The 18,816-nt window shown below is 35.2% G+C and overlaps 1 protein-coding gene and 1 long non-coding RNA gene across 2 annotated transcripts in view; one reads left to right on the plus strand and one right to left on the minus strand.

The window, feature by feature from the left end:
- LOC307159833 overlaps nt 1-18,816 on the minus strand; it is a 272,209-nt gene that overhangs the window by 33,359 nt on the left and 220,034 nt on the right. The gene's annotated exons all lie outside the window — the stretch shown is intronic.
- glg1b (golgi glycoprotein 1b) overlaps nt 4,058-18,816 on the plus strand; it is a 49,778-nt gene continuing 35,019 nt past the window's right edge. Inside the window, exon 1 of the mRNA XM_079874313.1 lies at nt 4,058-4,464. Within this exon, the coding sequence (XP_079730439.1) occupies nt 4,123-4,464 (342 nt within the window). The 5' untranslated portion in view covers nt 4,058-4,122. The remainder of the gene's footprint in view (nt 4,465-18,816) is intronic.

Below are 18,816 nucleotides of genomic sequence, written 5' to 3' on the forward strand. Positions count from 1 at the left end.
ACCGATCCGTGTATGACAGTAAAAGTATAGGCTACTGCAAAAGCGATTTGAAAGCATAAGGGGCCGTCTGCTCTCTAATCGCTCTCGCTGTACTATTATGTCATGCTCTGATTGGCCTACACAGCACGCCTTCAAGTCGAACACACCTTGGGACTAAACTAGGGGGCGTGGTAAAGGAAGACAAGGGGAGCACATGGCCTATATAAAAACAAAGCAATGTGCTCAAGCACAAAACAAACATCAAATCATTAAGCAAAGACAAACAAACACAAAGTATGTTGACACAAATTTTATTTTCTCACAGTGCAAATGTTAAATATTATATGATATTTTATCATATTATATTATATTTTATAGAATAGTTAGTTGTGGTTCTTGAATCTGATTGGCTGAGCCTTTTCCAGTCATGGCATGAATCGCATTTCCACCGCAGTAACTTTCCCCAGGAAATAGGAACTTTGGGGTGGTACTGGTTCCACCGCAGAGACAAGAGTCTAAATAAAAAATTAAGCTGCAGGTAAAAATATCCCCCTCAGAAAGTCCCTGCTTGCGTTGCGAGGTAGTACTTTTTCAAAGTTCAGAAACTTTCGGGGATGGGACTTGGGCGCTGAACCTGCTAATTGGTTGAGTTCATTCATTTCATTTCAACCACCATTTTAAAAAAATCTGTTGCGGTGCGTGCAGTCCTGTCCTGATAGACTTATTTGCCTAATCTTCACGGTACTTTAGACCTCGGTGGAAACGCAGAAAGCAACATGTCAGGGGGAAAAAAGTTCCTGGGACAAATTGTTCTGGGTAATTTAGGCGGCCAAACTCTACTAATAGTTGTGTTTGACTTGAAGCAGCGCTGCACCGAACAATCGGTGTATGACATCAAAGTACCGCGAGAGCGATTCGAAAGCATTCGAGCTGGCAACCGTTTCACAATTTGTATCACTCAGTGTGTTTCTGCCAGATCTATACGGGCAGCATTTCTCACAAGTCCCACAGGACTACAAAACACGCCCCTGCAAGTTCGCATTCTACTACAGGTTACGCCTCCTGCGAAGAAACAAGCGTGGATGTCATTACCTAAATGACTAAAACCATCTTTTGCAGTAAATTATTTTACGTTCTATGTATGAATGGTTTGTAAGGCTTATATTGCTTTCGAATCTTATGAAGTATGAAATTACAGCTATTAGTTAAACATAAAATAAATTATTCAATAACATTAATGGTTAAAAACCTATCCCCCAAGCCTAAACCTGTACCTTAATCTACCCCTAAATAAATAAAAATGTACTGTAGTGTTTCATAATTAAAATACTTTAAAAACTGAGGAAAACAAACAGGATGACTATGGCGTCTGGTGATCAACGATCTGTATCACTATGTGGCGATAGCTTAAAAAGCAACCGACAAATGCATTGATTAGCTTCTGTCCTAAATCTCCAGGAACTTTTACATGGAGCTTTTCCAAGAGTGTTACAAAAGCTTTGCTGAAGAATTAGCACCGTTCCTGGTAGAGATGTTTTTGGAGAGTATTCAGTCAGAAACTTTGCCTTCTAGTTTAACACAAGGACTCCTAACTCTTATAGCCTATCTAAACCTAAAAGAGTTACTTCTTTGATAGATAATTGATGGCATACCTGTCTTCTAAATAATGATTATAAAATATTAGCTTGGGCTTTGGCCAAAAGATTTAAGTGTGTCCTGAGTTCTGTTATTGATGAGACTCAATCAAGATTTATGCCAAAGAGACATATAGCAAACAATATCCGTCTTGTACTAGATTTATTAGACTAAAGCGAATAGTTAATGATGACAGTTTTATTCTTTTTGTAGATTTTTACAAAGCTTTTGACTCTCTCAAACACCATTTTTTTCTACCTCTCTAAAAGCAGGGGTTTGGTGATCCATTCTGCAAATTTATAAGAACTCTTTATAATAATGACAACTGTTCCATCAACCTTAAATCGGGTACCTTGCCTATATAAGAGTTTGTCAGGGTTGCCCTGTATCCCCTTATTTATTTATTGTGGCTGCACAACTTCTTTCCTCCTTTCTTTCGAGGAGTCATCTGCAAGGTATTACTATTGCCAACAAACATATACTTATTACTCATCTAGCTGATGACACTAGCCTGTTTTTAAAAGATGAATCACAGATTCCGATTGCCTTCCAGCACATAAATTATTTCTCTAAAGCTTCCGGTTTAAATTTAAATCTTAATAAATGTGAGTTGTTTTGCTGTTAAAACCTGTCCTTCTCTCTCCGATTATAGTACTGCAGTTAAGTCACAGGTGACCTATCTTGGTGTATCCATATTGGATGATGAAGTCAGATGCAAACTGAACTTTGACCCAGTTGTTGAAAAAACTAAAAGGACATTCAATTCATGGTTACAGAGAGATTTATCTCTGAGAGGACGAACCCTTATTGTTAAAGCTCTCAAGATCTCAAGAATGACTTGCCCTGCTCTGTCCTTATACGTGGATAAATCTGTATGGGCAGATATCGAATGCTATTTGACTTTCTGTGGAAGCATAAGAGGCATTACGTTAAAAAGTATGTGGTTATTAACAAATAATTGTGGTGGGCTAAACTTTCTTGATGTTACATACCTTAATAATAATTTCAAGATTAATTGGTTAAAACAGTACTTAACAAACCCCGTTTCATTTTGGAATAGTCTTCCCAATCTTGGGAAGGTGGGATGTCTCCCTTTCTTATTGTTATGTAACTACAACATCACTAAATTGCCCTTTAAATGATCAAATCTTAATAAACAAGTGATTTTGGCCTGGCACCTAATATATAAACATAATTTTATTCCTCACCGTTTTTTTATTTGGAATAATTTATATTCTTTATAAAAATAAATCTTTGTTTTTCCAAGATTGGGTCAATAATAATATTATTTTGACCTCTCAATAAAAAAATAAATAAAATGCTGATGGACAGTTATATTCCTATTGAGAGTTTTTGAACAGGTATAACATCACTCCACGAGAGTTTGCTATTGTGATGGATGCCATTCCTTGTGGGGCCATAACTCTTCTCAAAGACTCAGCTTGACCCCCGTCTCCTTTGTCAGTAGCTCATCCTTTGATACAATGATTGGGAATTAAAAATTGTTTTAATCTAACTCTTCTGGTTGTAACAGGAGAATTAGACAGCTATTTCAGAACGAGATTGTTTTTCTCCCATGCACTGTGTCCTACTGGAATGGACAGTTTGTCGACATTCCATGGAAGAATGGGGATTTTATTTTTAATAACCAATAAGGTAAAGGACGTCTTACAAAGTACTTAATCTTTTTAGCCTGTGAAGCTAATTCAAAAAGATGTTTCCTGACATTAACTCTTTTTTCTTTTTTTGTCTGTGTGTGTGTGGTGCTGAAGACGAGTCTGAAATTCCTCATCTCTTCTTGGAATGTACAAGTCTGTTCTGGAAGGTGTTTTTCAAAGATGTTTTATTTAGTCATCACAACTTTGATAAAGATGTAAAGGACCAATATTTTTGAATACACTTATTTATTTTCCTAGCAAAGTTTTCTTACACTAATGTAAATTTCAGGGTGCTAAGCCCTACATTTTCGTTTATTTTTTGTTAGGAACTTAAATCCTACCTGGACACTCTCCTTACATCCAGCAACTCCAAAGACTTTAAAACTGTCTCACTGGGTCATTGTTATGGTATTTTCCTGACTTTATTGAATTCCCAATTGTATTACCCCTGGCATTGGTTTTGCATTTTCTTAGCAACAATATATATGCAGTGCGGTGAGTCCTATCGAACTCGTCAAGTTTTCTGAGGCGGACTTACTTTACTGATCCCACTATGACGAAGGTCATACGGTTGCTTGGTAACCTTCCCGGAGTGTCTTTTACTTAACTTAATTCACATTCATGGTCCATGCCTTTCTCCTATTAAGAATCTTTTATTGGACAGCTGTTTGAGGCTTATTTACGAGCGTGAGATATATAGCCAATCAGTAAAGCTTACTGGGCCTACGTCACTTTACGTAGTTAATATTCATAAGCAAAGCCTTCGCCGTAGTAGGTTTGTCTGGTCAGCGCTGTATCTTCAGCAGCAAGAGTCAGTCAGTGGAGCTTGATTCAGCTGTTGTGGCCGAAGATGGCGGCGTGTGGACGTGTTCTGCTGCTGCTGCTCCTCCTCATGTTTCTCTGCCTTCTTACCGTGCAGGCTCTTAAACCTCTTCCAGGTTTCGGGAATGTCCATCCTCCAGCTGTCGCCATGAACCAGCAGTTCAGAGCCGCGCCACCGAATGCCGGGAATAACGCCGTTGCTGCTGCCGCTGCCGCTGCCGCCGCGTCCTCCGGTTTTCAGTCTCGAAGATCCACCGGCTGGAAGCTGGCAGAAGAGCAGGCCTGCCGGGACGACGTGACCCGGCTGTGTCCAAAACACACCTGGACAAATAACCTGTCTGTACTGGAATGCCTGCAGGACAAAAAGGAGGTGAGCAGGAATCCTAATGATGATACTTATTTTTCTATAATTATTTAAAAATTAACAGATACACAATAATTTTACACAATACATTTTATATATATAATTGTGTTAATATTTTTTTAATAATACTTGTTTGTAGTATTTTATATATTTAAATATTAAATATATTTTGTTACATTTATATAGGCCTATATATATATAAATATATATATATATATATATATATATATATATATATATATATATATATATATATATAGGCCTATATAAATGTAACAAAATACTACAAACTATATATAATGTATTATTATTATTATTATTATTATTATTATTATTATTATTATTATTATTGTAAACTTGAACTCAGGGTGATATTTTTGTTTTATCTTCTGTCATTTAGCTTTGTTAATTTCACCCTGATAAGTGAAGTAGACAAGCTTTCCAGAGCTAAACTCCTATTGAAACAATTTTGTTCAAATATTATCTATTTATTTTGTTAAAGGCTCCATGAAATGCCTTGTTGAATACACTTTTCTGTCTTTCCTGTTTTGACCAAGGAGGTCCATAATATCTGATATAAACTCAGAAATGTGTTAGCATTTCTGTTTATCTCAAGTGCAGTTTCTCAGTTCTGAGGCCAGGTTGTTTTCACCCAATCATTTGAGCTGTAAATATAGGCTATTACTACCATGTGACTAACTATTGTGGATCTACAGGGAAATTACATCCTGACCACGTTTTCACAGAGTCTTTAATCGCAGGTGCATAAGCTTTGACTCTGACCATAACATCTAAATGAATAAGTAAATGTTTAGGCTATATATAAGTAAGGAAACATTCTTATTTTTCTCTGCATTTATAGCTGCACAAACACAGACCTTTAATGTGGATTGAACTAATTAAAGAACCTTAAACACTTGATTTGTCTTTTGTAGTTTGCCGTGCCGTGCTTGTTGGCACAGTGGCCTAGTTGTGTGGATGAGGAAATTATTACAGGATAACTTTTGTCCCGCCACAGCTGACGTCCTCCAAGTCTTATTTTCATAATAAAATTAGTTTGGAATGATAAAGTCTTGATGCTTACATCTTTTGTACAGTAATAATAATCCAACAATAGTGTATATAAAATTTGTTTTCTGAAGCCATACAATAGTTTTGTGTGCTGAACATGACTAAACAAATAGTTTTTCAGTGTCTTAGACACCAAACGTTCCGTGGCGTGTCTTGATGCACCATATTTGAATTTATGCAAATTAAGATCAAGATCTGCAGTGAAAAATATCTAAAATTGTAATTGGGTAAAAAATTTTTTACCCAAACTATCATACGGATTCTCACTTGTAATACAGTGCACAAGTTCAACTAACTATTAATGTATACTTTACTGTTTCTTTTTGGAGTTTAAAAGTCCCTGGTCACTAAGCAAAAAAAAAAGAAAAGAAGACTTTTATCTGTGCAGATCTTGATATGATCTAAGACATGTATGCTTATTAAACATGAGCGATGATACTTAAACATTTGTTTTAAGATACTCCTCCGTCACTGCTTAGCCTCTGATGGTGCACCACTTTTCATTTGGCAATCACAAGGGCCAAGGTTCATTTGCAACTAGACACAAATTAATTTAAGCCGAGAAACATCTTACAGCAGCAGTTTTCTCCACTAAGACTTTCACAAACTCTTGAACTTCTGTTGAAATGTCTCTTATATCGGAGTCTCGCCCACAGTATGCTAAAATCCAGCTCTCATTACAGTCACAGCTTTAAACCCATATGCCTCTCTCTCTCTCTCTCTCTCTCTCTCTCTCTCTCTCTCTCGCTCTCTCTCTCTCTCTCACACACTCTCTCTCTCACTCTCTCTCACACTCTCTGTCTTCAGTAATTCACTGACTCAGGCTCTCATTAGTGTTGAAGCGAGGTCTTGCTCTCTGGTCCGTGATAACTAATTTCTACACCTGAGGGACATTTCAGATAGTGGTCTGTCTGAAACACGGCTATTATGCGTGTCCCATTTAGGGTGTCGAATCTTTGTTTCGTTAGCCTTGAAATGCAATTTGATGTACGCTTCGAGTTCATTTCTTTTTAATCATCCATTCATGCCTCTGAAAATTGAAATGTGGGTGGCTTCATTTCTTGCTCTGATGTATTCGGTGGTAATATGCTTGTAGTAATTGGTCTAAATGCTGTCTATGAGCAATATGTGCACTTGGTGTGCTGTAGCTTGCAGAGAACATCTAACACACACACACACACACACACACACACACACACACACACACACATATATATATATATATATATATATATATATATATATATATATATATATATATATATATATTAGTGCTGTCAAATCGATTAATCGAGATTAATCGCATCTAACATTAAAGTTTTTGTTTACATAATAAATGTGTGTATATATTTTTTAATTTATTATATATATATATATATATATATATATATATATATATATACGTGTGTGTGTGTGTGCCTATGTGTATATATTTATGTTAGATGTGATTAATCGATTTGACAGCACTAGTAATTTATGTATTAGTAATTATTCACTTTTTTGTGGATAACTACATTTTTTTGGACAAGTATCGGGGTAGTATATATGTATAGTTTTTTTTTTTATCTGGAGTTGCAATCACTTTTTAACATTTTTGGACAAGTACCTTAGTAGTATATGTATGTAAATATGTAATTATAATCTATGTATACAAAAGAACCACTACAAGCATCCATGCCAACAGCAGTCCATTGGTTTTGGCATTGGCAGCAGATAGAAAATTATAATTATGCTAGCACGGATGAAACATCAAGACAAGCTGTAAACTCATCCTTCAGTCTCTCCTCCTGCACCACACGCCAAGTTCATTTGCCCGCGAACGGTTGCTTCAGCAGTCCGGACCGCGGCTCTAATTATTAGGATAATTGCTTTGCAGAGGCTCGGTAACAGCTGTGGCCTTCTGAAGAGGTAAATGATGTCCATAAATCTTTCTCCCAGCTCCCTGAGGTCAGACCCCTCCGGGTCGGCCTTTTTGTGAACGAACCCTTGCAAACGCTTGAAGGAGGGAGGTAAGGTGGTCGTGGCACAGCTGCAGCACGTCTGTCTCAATGTAATTTGCATTTTTAGCAGGTTCCTCTACTGGTGGGACGGCGTGGTTGGTTTGTTGTAAACAAAGCAGCTAGCGTGACTGATATGAGAACCTCCCGCGGGGATCCGTGGTTGAGGGGAGACATCCTGATAAAGTAAATGAAGGAGCTTAGCTCTTAATCAAACATTTGTTTGATATAGCAGAATGGAATGAATAAGGCAGCTAATCGATTGTGTTTTTGCATTTTCTTTTTTTCAAATGAGCTACCTCATTTTTTTTGTGTAGGCCTATGTGTGTGTTTTTGTTGACTGTAAAGCTATTAGTTTGGAAATGTCTCTTTCAGTGTTCCGCTGAAGGGGAAATCATGTCTTGTGGCTTTGACAGCTCACAGCATGATGGTCTTGGTGTGACCAGGCCTGATGTTTCCTCTTGGTAGATGGCTAGCCTACTTCTTTAAATGCAAAGCAACGTGTTAACCGAAAAGAAAGGATTATCCAACGTTATAACTCCAAAAAACACAAAGCCATTTTTGTGACCATTATGATTTTGTTGCATTATGTGACATTGTCTTCGTCAATTAAAATGTTTCCTCTCTCTCTTATGCTTCTGGACATTTGCATTTATTGTATTTCTCATTATTTTCAGTGATGATTTAAATCAGGCAATATAACTAATGTAATTGAAAAATATTTTACTTTACATTTCATAGAGATTTTTTCATTATTGTAATAAGATTTAGGTGGATGTGAAAAATAATGCAAAATAATGTCAATAATGGTTTATAAATAGCCTTAAAGGGGTGGTATAATGCCCTTATCACAAGATGTAAAATAAGTCTTTGATGTCCCCAGAATGTGTATGTGAAGTTTTAACTCAAAATACCCCACAGATATTTTTATATAGCATGTTAAAATTGTCAATTTTTGAGGGTGAGCAAAAACGCTCCGTTTTGTGTCTGTTCCTTTAAATGCAAATGAGCTGCTGCTCCCGGCACAAAGGGCGGAGCTTCAAGAGCTCGTGTCCTTTCACCTCACACAGACATGCACTGAAAATTTCAAAAACTTTTAGCCTTTTATGTTCAAACCGGATTCAGACAATGATGGAGAGACTCAAGAAGTGACGACATGTAGAATGCAACAGGATTTTTCTGAATGGTTAGTTAATGAATTTATGTAGCTTATGTGTAGTTATCTTCTAGTCATTGATTAGCATATTCTGTCATGATAATCTATAAATTGTGTTCCGGGGGCGGGGTTTATGTAAATTTTAGGGTTGGTGATGTCACTAACCCGGGAGGAATGTCGTGTAGTTCCTATTTCAAGAGGAAATATGATTTAGAAATGGTCTTGATTTCACTTTTTAATTGGTGAGGGTCAGTGTTGAATAATTGCTTTCATTCTGACTAATGGTGCAGAAATCCTGTAATGGCTTGAGCAAAGGCAAGTCTCTGACTGCTATTGTCAGAGGAAAAGCTATCAGATATCATAGTTTTGACTGTCAGTAAATGTGTTGCAGTCACAAAAATGGGCTTGCAGGACTGCAATCATGTGGTTGTTCTTCAGCCATTCTTTTTTCGTTTGTCTGCTTCGGTCAAAGGCGTGACATGTTTTTGACCTCTCAACTGATGTTTGGCCAATTTTTATTGCTTTTTTTTTGATGACAGACAGTGGAACACTTTTTAAAATTGCCAGCCAATATTTTTCTTGCCTGGTAAGGACAAAACAGAGGTTACTGCTATTCTCTACTGTAGCTTTGATCCATTAATTCAACAGTCTCGAAACATTATTAAAATAGAAGCCATGGGCCTTTTTTTAGGGGTTTGAACTTTTTCTTAGTCTGATGTGAATCTGATTATTCATTGTGACTTCTAATTCTTTGAACAATGTTGTCGTCTAAAAATAAACATCCTGTAGGCTGTTTCCATCTTGTGAGCTTTGCCACATAAAAGATTTAGCACGAATGGCAATGAGGAACGTCTGATGTTGTTTACCTCTGTAGTGTAAGAACAGGTGTTCTTGTAGCACTCGGATTATTATAATTCATGTCTTCTAGCGATATGACAGAGTGTACGTCCGTGCAGTATGAGTATGACAGACAATCAATTTATATATGCATGTATGTATGTATGTATGTCATTGACAAATAAAGCTTCAAAAAAGGTGTTTTTCAAAACTTTTCAAAACTGATGTAATGCATATTTTTGTAAACAATGTGTTTAAACAAGTTTCAGTTGTTATAAAAAGTCAAAAAATTAATTTAAATATTTTGAAATGTTATTTGTCAGGTGGTTAAACCATTTTTTAACTAAACCAAACCTGGTTTAACCATTTTTTTTACCATTTGTATATGAAAGGTTTCAAACCAAAAATGATGCCATAGTATTAAGTTTTTAATTTTGTATTATTAAGACTCCATTTTAACTAGTTTTCTTAGTCTGTTCATTTGTTTGGACCGTTGCACCACCTGACATTTTGGGGGTTTAAGATAACATAAAATAATGTGTATTATTTAAATTTACTAAAAATGAATTCAAACTAAATAGGTTTTATAGAATAAAGTGATATATATGTCATGAATTTATCAAATAATTTTAAAAGGAAATTAAAATTATGCACTTGGTACTCATGTCAGTAACACATTACTGTATACAGTAATGGTCAAAAGTTTGGAAACATTATTAATTTGAATGTTTTTGAAAAAACGTCTCTTATGCTCATCAAGCCTGCATTTATTTGATCGAAAATACAGGAAAAACAGTAATATTGTGAAATATTATTACAATTTAAAGTAATGTTTTTCTATTTTACTATAAAATATAATTTATTTCTGTGATGCAAAGCTGAATTTTCATCAGCAATTACTCCAGTCTTCAGTGTCACATGATCCTTCATCTAATATGCTGATTTATTATCATCATAAATTTAGTAAATAAATAAAAATATTAAATATAAAAAATATAGTAATGTTTCCAAACTTTTGACCGGTACTGTACACACACACACACACACACACACACACACACACACACACACACACAATTTATTGATGTCAAGTGAAATTTATAATATAATTATTTTACTATGTATATACACTTTTTAAATTTCAATTATAATAATTATGAAATTTCAATTATAATATTATGAAATTTCAATTATATAAATCGCTGTACTATGTTTGTTTATATATACATATATATATATAGAGAGAGAGAGAGTCAGAGTCAATAAAACAGACTTACCGATACATGGGTTTGACAAAAAATGTTTTCTAGAATATAATTTTTGTTGTACTTTGATTAAGGAAACAGTCTGGCTGATTTACTAGCATGCACATAATGTTATTTTTGTGTTTTATATTTTATTTGCAGTGTCTTTATATGCGGTTTCAAACACCCCCCCCCCCCCCACAAAGTAAATAAAGTTAGTAAGGGATCTGCTTTTTCTCACTCAAAATAAAGATAAGCTCCCCGTTGAATTACTCACTCGATTTCCCTGCATTACTGCCACATTCACTCTTGCACCTGAGTGAGGAGGGATGTTTTATTCACTGAAAGTGCATCTCACTGAACAGAAACCAGAGCCCGTTTCAGAGGGCGAACAGACGCTGGGTTGTATTCTCTCCACTTTCCACATCTTTCAGAGTCGTGCTGTGATCATTGCACTTGGCAGGCCCTTAAGTGGTTACAACATATAATATTAAACACGACCACTGTTCCCTCCGTGCTTCTCCTGTGACACACCTCCCAGTCTGTATAGATTCACAAAAACAAAATAGTGACGTTTCAAATAGTGACGCTTCATTAATTAGGCTCAAAGGAAAGGATTATACCAAGTTCAGCACAAGTCAAGCTCAAATTACATAATTTATGGTGTAATGTTTATAACCGCAAAAATTTAAAGGGTTACTTCAATTTAAAAAGGATATGGAACACGGTGGAAAATTACTGTTAAAATACTCGATCATAAATCGACATTTCATTTGCAAGTGCAGGAGGTGGTTTTCTGGGAGGTGAGAATGTGCCGTTGATACTAATGCTAATACAGTAGCAGAGAGTTTGGGTTTCTCTGAAGGTAGAAGGGAGAGATTCAAGGCTGGTGTCATAATCACTCATCTGTGCATGAAAGAGGTGAGCGAGTGCTTAATGCGCTCTGCCGCAAGCAAATCCCTGACTGAGTGAAACTTCACCTTTTTATCAGGTCTCAACCTGACTGAAGCTGCACTTGTTGACGGTGGTTCATCCATGACTTGTTCCGTCTACTCTTTATTACTTATGACGAACCCTGAACCCGGTGCGCAGAGCAAAGAGATGTCACAGCTAACACAGATGTTGGTGTCACAGCAAAGAGATTTCTGTCCCTCACAACTGATTTATTTTACCAGCAAAAGCAGAAATGATAATTTTATAAGCCTTGTCAGAAAATATGTGAATATTTTAGGTGAGCATGCTCAAAAGAGATCAGTTTACCATCCGTCCTGTCAGATTCAGTCAGAGCAAGATAAGGTTTAAAGTGAACAGTAGTACAATTTAGTAATTCAATTATTGGCTATTGAGATTATAACACGAAATTGTTCATTATATATACAAATGGTCATTAATCTAACAGAACCCAAACCATTACCGTAAATTGCTTAATTGTCACTGCATGTCTAATTTGCATTAAGCCCTGCAGATGTATTTTTTCAAACCATTGATCAGTAGTTTTCTCCATTTATGTTGCTTCATAAAAGCCTATTTGTGTTTTTCAAAATATTTTCAGCTTAGCTCAAAATAACTCAAAATAAAAATGCACTGGCATGTTGTAAGAAACTTTTTTAATGAAATAAACATACTTTATTAAGCATTTAATAAATTAAATTAAACTGTTTATGTATGTTTATGTTAAATACACACAGTTAAATAAAAAAATCAACAAAACCCAAAATAATGTATCACGGTTTTCACAAAAATAATAAGCAGCACGACTGTTTTCAACATTGATTAATAATCAGAAATGTTTCTTGAGCAGCAAATCAGCATATTAGAATGATTTCTGAAGGATCATGTGACACTGAAGACTGGAGAAATTATGCTGAAAATTCAGATCTGCATCACAAGAATAAATTACACTTTAAATAAAAAAAATTACAGTGTTACTGTTTTTTTATCGAATAAATGCAGCCTTTGTGAACAAAAGAGACATATAAAAAACAAATCTTACCGTCTCAACTTTTGTTTGGTAGGGTACCTTATTTTTTGGGTGTATCTAGTTTTATTTTAAATGATTTTCCTTCTAAGCAAAGTATCTGCCAAGTTAAACATTATCTCACTACTTTAGAAGGAGGTTTGGAAAGAGACTTTGTCCCTCCCTATTGTAAAACATTTATCTTCCCTTTTAATTATTCTTCAGATGGTCTTATAGTCCTGCAACAAAACTACTATACTTTCATACTAAGGAATTGTTTGGCTTTTTGAAGCCTGTTTTTTTTTTTTTTTTTTTTTGAGAGCAGGACTGGGTTTCTGATTAATCTCAAATTGCACAAAACAATTAGTCAGACATAGGATTGTCACTTTACAAAAATTTCAGTAGTCTCTATCAGTCAAATTTCACTTTTTCATTTTCAAAGCAAAACTGTTGTGACTATTTTGTTGTAATATTTTTTAATTTGACTATTTGCAAATTAAATGTATGAAATAAATTAAGTTAGTTCATTTTGATACTATAAATGATTATAAGTAAAGATGTTAAAACATAAGCACGTAGCCTTTAAATATTGTTCAGTTAAATAAACATTGAATTTAAAAAATCAAATGAAGAGAATGCAAAACAGAAACAGGTAACAGAACAAGAGGCAGGTCTTACACTTTAATGCACGGATCTATTTTGACACTTCTGGTTTTTTTGTTTTTTTTCTTGTTTGTTATCAAACATCTCAGTTTCGTAATTTCAACTTAAATTACATTAAACTGACTGAAGTTGAATCTTGTTGTCATAACTTATTGATCATATACATTTTTTACAGTGTATTTGACAGCATGAAAACTAAAAATATGATTCGGTAACACTTTATTTTACAGTGTCCTTGTTACATATGTTACATGTACTTACCATAGTAATAAGAGTAAATTATGCATAATTACATGCAACTAACCCTCAACCAAATCCTAATCCTACCCTAACCCTATAGTAAGTACATGTAGTTGCTTACTATTACTCAGTACTTAAATATATAATTACACTGTAACAATGACACCTTAAAATAAAGTGTAACCAATGATTCTAATTATTAATAGGTTATATCAAAAAAGCAATCAAAGAGCGCTATCTTTATAGTCAATGAAGCTGATATCACCTCGGTTCGGCTGAAGCGCAAGCTCACTGACTGAGTGAAACCTCCCGTTATAATAAACAAATCTGTCTTTATACCTCGTATATATACTCTGGTGTATAGAGCAGATTTTGATTAACTTAACAACACCTCTGATTGGCCATTGCGTTTACGCACTCGACAAGCATGTCTGTGATTGGCTACAATGCTCAACACTGCAAAAACAAGTTGTAAATCTAAACCTTTGATGCTCTTCACAGAGCGCTCACACAAATATGCACGGGAGAGTTTGAAAGTAGTGCCTATCACCGGGTACCGGATTGACCCGGTATTCGATACTACCGTTACTGCAGAAAGACTGGTACCGTTAAGTTTTTAAAGTATTGACTTGGTACCGAAGAACCGATAAATATGACAACCCCAGTCAGACAAGTTATTAAAGAACTGGAGAGGTGGTTGTTATTATTAACCAGACTTTTGTTGTTATTTTTTTGAAAGTTGTAGGAAAGCTCTTATTGGGTCATAACCAACACTCATCATTGAAAAAAATAAGATGGATGGCCAACTATTAGTAGAAATCATTGGGGAGCTTTAAAACGGTACATTTGCATTCACAGATGTCTGCAGTCTACTAGAAATTGTAATAGGAAGTGTTTGTCAGCCTAGACTGCAGTTATTATTCAACCCACATTGCCTGATGTGGATTATGGAGAAAATGGTCCAGTGGTCTATAATATTTCCTTCTGCTTCTTAATGAATCAGACTGACTTACAGTTTAGAAGATAACTGATATTCATTGCATAGAGACCATTGACATTTCAACTGTTCCACCCACCTGACCACCTTTCATTGCTGTGATCCAAAACACATGCCTTGTTAGTTTTTATTTTTTTTAAATTGATCACAGGATACATGAACCAAATTAATTGAAAAAGAAAAAGTCACTGAAGATTGATGTCACTAATAAAAACTGTAGTGATTTTACTGTAGTTCGAACAAGTGAATCCCAGCAGAATTCTGTGAACCCTTTGAACCAAATCGTCCAAATTCAAGCTTTATCAAATTATTACAGCAAGCAACGTGTAATCTCTCAGAATTAGTAGATGATCCATGAATGCCCTGACCGCCCTGTAATCACAGAGCCCTGACGTACAAATAGAAATATCCTGTTCTGGCTCCCGACGAGAAACTGGATGATTGATCCGGGTGTGGTTACTGAGCTCAGATATCAGTATGTTCCTATTTAGAGCCTGTTATGTGGTTCTGCGGCAATATCGTCTTCTGATCCCCTTCATGAACATTAACGATGAATCTGTTTAGTTGTTTTATGTGGGTATAGAACACTAATGGTACTAGTTTTATCAGCTGTTGGTTAAGTGCTATGAGGATTCAGTACACATATTTTTATTTTTAATGTAAGAATGTCACAAAAACAGGACCAGGTCTTCCTAATATCTGTCTGTCTTTAGCTCTCTATCTGTCTGTCCTATAAAGGCCAATCAGAAGAGCCGATCAGATGACGCTAAACTCACAAGACATTTTTTTCTATGTGCTGCTAAAATTGGTTCTCTACATTCACCGGTCTGGCAGTTCTACCAGGTGTCTGAAAAGGACAATAAATTTGCAATGTCTTTGCGGAGAGTGGATACATTGCAATGACAGCATCCCTACAGCAATGACGGCAAGAAAGCTTTCTGTGTGCACGCTCCAAACCAGAGTGGAACATGGACAGGCAAAGTGAACTTTTAGTTTCAGGTTTGCGACTAAATGGTTAAATACACTCAGAAATATATCAAAATGGCCGGTTTGGTGAGTATTTGCTTAAACACTGTCGGTTTTGTTTTAAGTGAACATAAACAGTTGGGAAATAAATCGCATGTGTAACAGTATAATGGATCCGTGCATTTGGTTTTAAAGTGACAGCAACCTAATAATACTGCTGCCATCTGTGTCAATGTTAATCAAACAAGAAAAGACAAAGAGAAAATCACTAATTTCTCTTAAATTTAGTAGGATTAATCGATGTTTAATTTATACAGTGAAGACTATACAGTGTTGGTTTACATTTGATTACTTTCTGTTGATAAAGACTCTTCTGTTTTTTATTTATTTCACAGGAATGCTATATTTGTTCAGCTCTAAGCTGTTCCTATTCACCTCTAAGGCCCTGTATCTATCCACCAACGTGTTTTTTCACGCGGCTGGCATATTTTTATAATTGTTTTCAATGGGAGAGCCGCGTTTTTAAAACTGCATGAGTGTAACGAGCATAGACAGTAAAATAAATGGACACAGCGACCCCATTGGATTCAACGGAGAAAAGTGAAGTCAATTAGAAGCTCTCTCTTCCTGATGGTCGAGCGTACTGCGCAGACTCACACTGAGCTTGACGACGTAGATGTCACGTGAGCAAACTGTCTGTCTTCTAGTAGCTGTGCCAAGAGAAATCTGAATCATTCCCTTCCGAAACTTGCAGAGACAGAGTGTGAGTAGGAGGTGTCCATGAGCTAGGAGCAACTTTTGCTAAGTATTCTGATTAATTACTTTGTCATTTTGCCTCCACGTCCCCCCGATTGCCTGCGAGCTTCTCCTCTTGTCCATACGGTAATTTCTCTACTGTGCGACAGAGAGTCGCGTGGTTATGACGCAATCGTTAGCCTATTTTTACAAAAACTGTTTCTACTGGGCCATACGCAAGATACACGGTAATGGAGCCTTTTATACATTTTCGTGTTTCTTTAGAAATAAATAATGGACAAATGTAGTCTTTAAACGCCTCAGATGTAAAGTTATTCGCTGTCAAAGTGACACCAAAATGAATGGGAGTCAATGGAATGCTAACAGCAGGTGATGGTCTGCTAATCAATGGCGGCACCCGGGGAAGCTTCAATGTTTTCCGAAACACTGCCCCCCTGGTAACGAGACGCCGGGCATCTTTTCCACGCTGAAGTGCTGTTTTTTACCGGTCACTGAGAGTTGAAGAACAGCTGTCCAATCACAGTGGAGGAGGGGCGGGACAAATACCACACCGACCAACCACCACGTTCTGCTTGTTCAACTTCAACAGATGACAACAAGAAGCATAATAATGGAAAAATGATTTAAAACTAGAGCTAGAGCAAATACGTTACGTTACATTGTATCGACATTTTTATATAGAAACAACACAGAAACAAACTATCTGTGAATTGAGTTACAAGTAACACTTCTGCGGATATTCCGTATCATAGCAAACAAAGGGTCTCCACTGGAAAAAAAAAAAACTCTCTCAAGTGCCCACAGCTAGGTGCTTTCAGCAGAGCGCCTAACATTTTCAGCTGGCTAAAAACAGTTTGGTGGACAAGCAGCCTTAAAGAGGGAATGGTATATGCTGCACATGTTGCTTGCCAATAAATAAAGAGTTGTCAATTCATAAGACTTTCTCATCTCTTAATTTTTTTATACTTAAAATACATTGTTGTTAAGAATAGTATTTATTTCGGTGATTGGGATTGGTGATTGTGACTGTCTTTCTGTCAATCTGTCTATCAATTTGTCTCTCTGTAGTATTCATAATAATTTATTATATTTTTAAAAATAAATCATTTAGTTTTATATGTATATATTTATAATGTATATTATTTATATAATAATTGGTGTATATATATATATAATTCTTATAATATATAATATATTTATTCTTATTAATATTATTATTATTATTATTATTATTATACCTATTCTACTCTCGATCAACTTTATAATGTACACTATATCTTCCTTTGTGTCCACGCTGGCAGGTTTGTTTTGATGTCTGAGGGCAACTGAAGGATGACATATTATTGTCAAGCCATTGTTAGAGCATTGTATGTTAATGCACATTGATTTTTGTCTGTTTGACTCTGTTGTTGTCGTCCCCTGACAATTGCTAATTGCATTTTCATGCTCTGTGAGTCACTCAGGAGTTGTTTACTGTGCTAGGTTAGAGACTGTGGTTATTGACAGTTTGCAGACTGTGGTCTTACCCTGCTAGAATGAGAAAAAACAGACATACTGCTGAAATAATGAATTTTGTTGAGAAAGGAAAACTAGAAGTCACAAGGCATTCTCTTTATGTGCTTGAATTATTAAGAGGCTTTAATGTTTTGTTACATAGCTGATATTGTACTGCATTTCAATTACGACAGGAACGCTATCAGAATTTTATATCAAGGACCAGAACTATCCGTACTTCTATATGCTTAACAGCGTCTTTAACTGTTTAACTCTTATTTATAATGCTAATGTTGGCGTTTTTGTATGTGTTTGTTTTTGTTTTTTTTATTTGTAAAGCAAATGTGTCTGCATTGGAAGATACTGTATGTACTCAAAGACATAACTAAAACAAAAAATATATATTCTGTTTCATAAATTTGGGATTTTAAAAATGTATCAGCATCGGTTGATTTTGGACCATGAATTGGATTGTGTAATTTTTATTTTATTTTTTATATTTTATTTTATTATGGTAACACTTCATAATAAGGTTTCCTTAGTTTGCATTAGTTAACTACTTTAGTTAACATGAACTATGAATGAACAATACTTATACAGCATTTATTAATCTTAGTTAATGTTAGTTTCAACATTTACTAATACTTTATTAAAATCAAATGTTGTATTTGTTAACATTATAGGGTAATGCACTGTGAACTAACATGAACAATCAATGAACAGCTGGATTTTTATTAACTAACATTCATTAAAAAGATTAATAATACTGTAACAAATATATTGCTCATTGATAGTTCATGTTAGTTAATAAATGAACTAATGTTAACAAATGAGACCTTATTGTAAAGTGTTTTTTATTTTATTTACTTTTTTGATTTATTTTATTTTATTTTTATATTATTTTATTTTTTTGTCTTTATTTACTGCCAGCAATATAGCTTTACTGCCATGATTTTCAGACCATAAAACTTCAGTATTGG

This window comes from Squalius cephalus (genome assembly GCF_949319135.1).
Source record: "Squalius cephalus genome assembly, chromosome: 6".
In the NCBI taxonomy this organism is placed as follows: Eukaryota; Metazoa; Chordata; class Actinopteri; order Cypriniformes; family Leuciscidae; genus Squalius; species Squalius cephalus.